The 6,000-nt window shown below is 37.1% G+C and overlaps 1 protein-coding gene across 1 annotated transcript in view; it reads left to right on the forward strand.

Annotated features, from left to right (window-relative positions):
- The window catches only part of LOC128263904 (vesicular glutamate transporter 1), a 90,257-nt gene extending 84,741 nt beyond the window's left edge, over positions 1-5,516 (forward strand). The window contains exon 4 of the mRNA XM_052999181.1: positions 5,220-5,516. Within this exon, the coding sequence (XP_052855141.1) occupies positions 5,220-5,417 (198 nt within the window). The 3' untranslated portion in view covers positions 5,418-5,516. The remainder of the gene's footprint in view (positions 1-5,219) is intronic.
- Positions 5,517-6,000: the final 484 nt, after the last annotated feature.

A 6,000-nucleotide genomic window follows, 5' to 3' on the forward strand; every position in this document is an offset into this window, starting at 1 on the left:
CTTATTTATCTCTGTGCCCCTATACTTCAAGCAACAACAATATTTTGGACTAATTAAATGAATGAGCCCCCGAAACTGCTAAAGAGTTGATTAAAAAGTTTTCATGGTACTATTTCTGCTGTAAGAATTTTCGGAGGAAATCTAGAAATCATTGTAACAAGCACTTCATTTGCGACCAATTTTTTACAAGTCAACGTGACTTGAGTCTGTGTACGCCTTGCTAGAAAAGACATTGTAAATTTTTCTTACATTTTGCTTGTTTATTTTAAGTTTTTTTTGATATGGTATTATTCTTATAGGTGGAATGGTGAGAGAATTTAACGACAAATCATATTATACTTTTTTCCCAGTTTTTAAAATAAATATTAAGCTTCAAGATTTGGCACTCTGCCACCATGAGTGCATTGATAGTGTAAAGCGTCGCGTAAGCTGGATATTTATGTGACGGAAAACACATCTAGTTAAGCGAGCTTCTATTCTCCTTCTCTTCAGTCCTTACACAATATGTGCTTGATTCAGTATGTATATTAGCTTTCGATATATGTCAGTGAAATGTTTTAGTTTTAGTTATATGTTTTCTATTCTTTTTAAACACTTCTTGTCTTTTCAAATGGCGGTAGAAAAGAGCTTACTTAAACTAGCTCAGGCCAGATCAGTACTGAGCAGAACACTTTTGCCTTTAAGATTAAGATATAAGATAGTTTACATGTAGCATTTGTTGCCAGAATTGGGGAACAGATAAAATTTATGTGTTCGTCCCCCCAAACTTATATAAACGTGACCGCCCAATTGACCAGTAAGAACGCACAGATAGTTGGTGTATACAAAGGATCTTTATTTACCGATTTGACCCTCGGCCTGGGGCTGATAATGACAAATGGTACTTTATCGCCTTCTTCGCCGGCCCCGTCTGAGCACTCTCCTTCCCACAATGTTGCTCCTGGTGGCTCCGGCGTTGATCAACTCGCACCAGGTTGATTCCGCTGCAGGTTCCGCTCGGGGTGCTTGTGGTTCCTTCCACTGCCGTTGGCTTGGCGGCTTTCAGGGCTTATATGTGAGTCACCGTTCTCAGACTAGGTTCTTTCTCAGCCAAAGCCTCCTGTCCTTTGCTCCGCCGCCCCGAACGCCTGCTCAGTTCTTACCTGACGGTTCAGGCGCACGTCCCGGAGATGAACGCTTTCACCCTAGCCTATTTGCCGTGGACTTGTAGATGTTGAAGTAACCGATGGCTTGCTTCGCGCCCCTCGCCCCCTTGACGCTCGTCGCCTTCGACTTCAAGATCTAAGACCCGAACGTTCTGGCGAAGCGATCTTGCTACTTTTTGTCTCCGCAAGGCTCCACTTGATTCTTCACGTTACTGGTACTTGTTGACTGGTAAAAGACGAATGATCCAGCTTCCTGCTATTGGCCTGCTTATATAGGCCTCTGTTTACCGTTGGTTATCGGCGTCTCCTTGCCTCCTGGTCCAAAGTCCACGGCACCACAGCAGGGTCCGAAATCCGGTGCTGTCCCGTTACTTCCACTTGCTCTCGGCACTTTGACGCTCTTTCTCTTGTTGCCGTCTCTCTCGGAAGACCTGCCCCTTTCTGTTCACACGGCTCTGCACTCTCTCGCAGCACTACCGTTACTACGAGCGAATTCGACGCGTAACTGGCAACTAGTAGGCCCCTGCTGGCGTGATTGTTTGACTGCTTGCTAATATTTGTGAAGATTGATTCAACTCTTCACAAAACCAAATAATAATTCTTATGATCAACAGTAGATGCTGTAATTTGACCGCACACATCAAAATGACCAGCAAATAATAGTCGCGTTATGTGGTCCTTATTTTTATTGAAACTATATCTCGCCTGCTTCTCGTTTACACAAGCTTCACAAAAAATGTATTCATCATCAGACATTATTTTTTTTTATTTCTAGAAACTTTCCCTTGCTCTTATGACCTAGCCTCTCATGCTACAAACTTTAATTATTATTTTTGGTTGTATTTGCAATACAAACAAATTTAAAAAGAAATAAGCGAATGGAACATTTTCCGTTCAATACAATTATGTTACCTTTTTTACATCTCCTGGGTGAAATACAATTGTTTGGCCTGCTTTCTGCGTTTTTTTTAATGAGACCGAGTTTTCTGGGATATCAGGATAGAATACATATTTCAGGTCAATTTTCTCGTTTGAATTTGTGGACAGCTTCCAGTTCCTTGCATAACTTCATAAATTTCGTGCTGATACTATTTGTCTTAAGTTGGCAAGACTGTTAATGATATCGGGGACAAATTTTATTTTTATTTAAATATCAGTAATATATTTGCTACCAAACGACCAAGAGTGAGTGCATTTTTCGATTTTTACAATTTCTGATTTAATTTATCAGAGAAATGTCATTCAATTTTGTTTGCGGAATGAAATTTCGGATGCGGAAACGTGAAGGATGTCTCTTAAGTGACCAGTCTTGCCGACATGAAAACATTTTTTCTACAACTTAGAGGTTTTTTGTCTATTTTTATATTTTGCATAAACTTTAGTCTAGTATTTTTGCTATTATTCTTTTACTTGATCTCGTGGCTCAACAGACTAGTTTTCAATCGCCGTTATAACGCCGTCATCCGAAGATGGCAATGTAAATAAATTTAAATCTTTGTCCATTTCCTTAAATTAGGCATCTGATGCTCCGGAACACAAAGTAAAATGGAGTCATAGCTGCTCTTTTTTCCGTTTTTCTTCCGAACCTTCTGCTGCTTCTTTCCCAATGACCTTCCCCAAATCTAATTCGTTAATAATGCCCTAATACGAAATATTCAAATGGAATATTTTGCTCCATCAAATGCCCTTATTTAACGTTTGTTAGTTTTCTCTACATTTTTTTCAATTACTCGTAGAGTAAAAGGGTCTAGTATTTGTTGAAAAGTATGCAATATGTAGAAGAAAGCGTTTCCGATCCCATAAAGTCCATATATTCTTGATCAGGATCAATAGCCGAATCCGTCTGTCTGTCCGTCTGTCCTTCTGAGTGAACGTCGGGATCTCGGAAACTACAAAAGCTAAAGATTAACCTATAAGAATTTACACACGGAATTCAATAAAATCTACATCCAATATAACGAGCTCTATTCTCCTTCTCTTCAGTCCTTTCACCATTTGTGGTTGATACAGTACCATGCAGTTCTAAAACAAATCAAGAGGTGAATCACCCGTGAAAGAGTGTAAGTCACCCGGGATTCACCCGGGGTAATCATACTGAATGTTTTCACCTGAAACTTATACTTTATATATTTATTTATTACTTATTTGTTTTCAGTTTTACTAAATAGTTATATTTAAGTATTAATGTTTATATATAATATATATATATATATATATATATATATATATATACCGTTTTGAAACGCTTTCTTTATTGATTTTTCTGTGCACAACCCCGGCTGATTTAGCTCTAGTGCTACGGAAAAGAAATAGAAAAAATTAAATTTTAAATTTTTAGATTGATTAAGTAAACGTTTTCTCATTTTTTTTAAAGTTTTGTTCATGATTGTTCATATCCTATAAATTAAATAATTTAAGTGTAAGTCCGAGTTTTTCAAAATAGTTCAAAATGTATAATATTTCCAATGAAGATTTTTTTCTTTGAATTGCAGTACTGAGCAGAGCACTTTTGCTTATACGATTAATAACGATTAATCATCGATAAAAGATAAAGTTGTTGATCTTCGAACTATGTTGTTAGATGCACTCAAAAAAGTCCGTTTTATTTTAACAAAGTTGTTTCTGGTCAAAAAGCTTTCAATTAAAAGTTAAAAAGTTGGGGTATGCGTACGCATGTCAAGTTTGAAAACGGATCGGACTTCAACATCCATAGCTGCAATTTTTTTTAGTAATTTTAGAATTTCGCTTTTTGTTTGTTAAATTTGTGTAGTGTAAGAACAATGTTTCGGGAGGCGGTATAGCTCGCCGAGGCCAGGGTTCGAGGCAGAAATTTAATGCCTCTCTAGATCGTTTTTTCCCTCCCTTTCCCCAATGATGACACAGAGAGAAAACGCTATGGAGTATGCTTATATTTTCTTAGGTTCGTAATATCTAATTTACAATAGGTAATTTCAGTGGATAGGTGTCTCTGTGCTACTGTTGTCGGCGCTGCGGGAGGGCCGAGTTGTGCTACTGATTACTACGAGGTCTCGGTGCTGTGGAGGGCCGAGCTTAGCTTGATGTGGTGCCTCGCATCGGTCACGAACATCGGGTATATAGTGGTCTGGTTCGTCGGAAGGAACATGTCGTTTCTGGGTCGGGAGCCTTCTGAATTCCAAATTTGGTCGGGCTCAATGATCATGACCGGGCTAGGCGTCGGGGATCCTCACAACGATTCGTAAAGCCGATCTTAACCGATCTCTTACGGATCCACCACCACTACCAAGACTAGCTACCAGAAAACTTTGCAAGACATTCCTCTTCAGTTGATATTCCTCGGTGATCGAAGACTGGTCTGAGGCTGCAGTCTGGTCTGAGGCTGCGTCTCTGCTTACATAGGGACGTTTGACCAGTGTGAGCGATGGTGATAGTCCCATTATCGGCGTCATCGTGACAGATCTGACGATGACTGTTGGCTACACGGCTTAGTGTAATTATATGTTGTTCGCTTTGGGCGCGTGTTTTAATAGTTACGCGGGCGCAGGATTTCGAAAGAAAACAACTTTATTTTGGAATGTTCTAAGTTTTTGGTATTTTATTAATTTTGTTCTTTATTGTGGCAGTGGGCTGTCACAGCTTAAATCGGCATTTAATAGTATTTCGAGCCTATCGCAAATCAAACTGTCAAAATCGGTTGACAATATCTAATAGTTGCCTCATATATGTATTACTGACTTCACGCTGCAGTGTAAAAAAAAAATCTCACAACTGCCGAATCATACTTTTTTTTTAAAACTTATCATGACCGGTCGGATTACTATATCCCAAAGTTTCCATGAGCACGATCGACTAAAATTTAATTAGTTTGGTTGTTTTCGAAAAATTATGCGTGTATCTCGTTTATTGCCTAACATAAAGGTTTAGTTAGCTTTCGTATCGTTTCAATTATGACCGATTAGGAAATTTTTTTTTTTTTTGATTAAAAAAAAATAAAAAAAAAAACGAAATTATCCTTTGCAACATTAACATATGGCAATAAAGCATTAAACTATAGCCTAATAGCTTGACACTAAATTTATTTCTATATTTTTTCAGGACTCTATTGATCAATGGCGAATTGTTTTTGAAGTATCCGCGATTATTTCGATATTGACTTACGCTGTGTATCAGATTTTTGGAACGGCTGAAATACAATCTTGGAATAAAGAGCTACCTACACATGACGATTCAGACGAGGGAAAGATTTTCTCGAAACCAAAAGAAGATTCGGATAAAACTATCGGACCAATTTAAAATATCGTACTTAAAATAATGCCAAGGTTATACCATTAATAAATATTCTGTTACTTTATGTTTGCTATGCATGTAAAATAAAATACATAATTGTGCGTACATTTTCGTTAATCACTTATAACGCTATTATTATTCTTTTTGATATAATAGTATTTTAATAATTAGAAGCGTAACATCTAATTTTATTTAAATTGGAAAACGATATTATATAGCTGCCATAGAAACGATCGAATAATTGAGCTGAAAATCATGATAACTTCAATGCTTTTAAACATATACGAAAATAATTCAAAGTTTAAAAGTTTTCAAGAATATTTCATTTTTAAAATAGCTGCAAGGGTACATGAACTTCGTCTTGCCGAAGTTTGATTTATGAATTTTTGATTTATGATTATAACACGAAATTTTTAAATTCGATTACAAAAGAACCATGTCCGACCAAGGTTACCTAATAACCCAAGAACGATCATAGCCTTGTAAACGTTATGGTAGACGTTATGTGGAAGTCAAGTTTTAATTTTGGGTCAAAACCAACTCCATTATCAAAATAAACACTCTTCTTCCATTAAAATAACTTGAAATC

The sequence above is a fragment of the Drosophila gunungcola genome, unplaced genomic scaffold (genome assembly GCF_025200985.1).
Source record: "Drosophila gunungcola strain Sukarami unplaced genomic scaffold, Dgunungcola_SK_2 000026F, whole genome shotgun sequence".
NCBI classification, from domain to species: Eukaryota; Metazoa; Arthropoda; class Insecta; order Diptera; family Drosophilidae; genus Drosophila; species Drosophila gunungcola.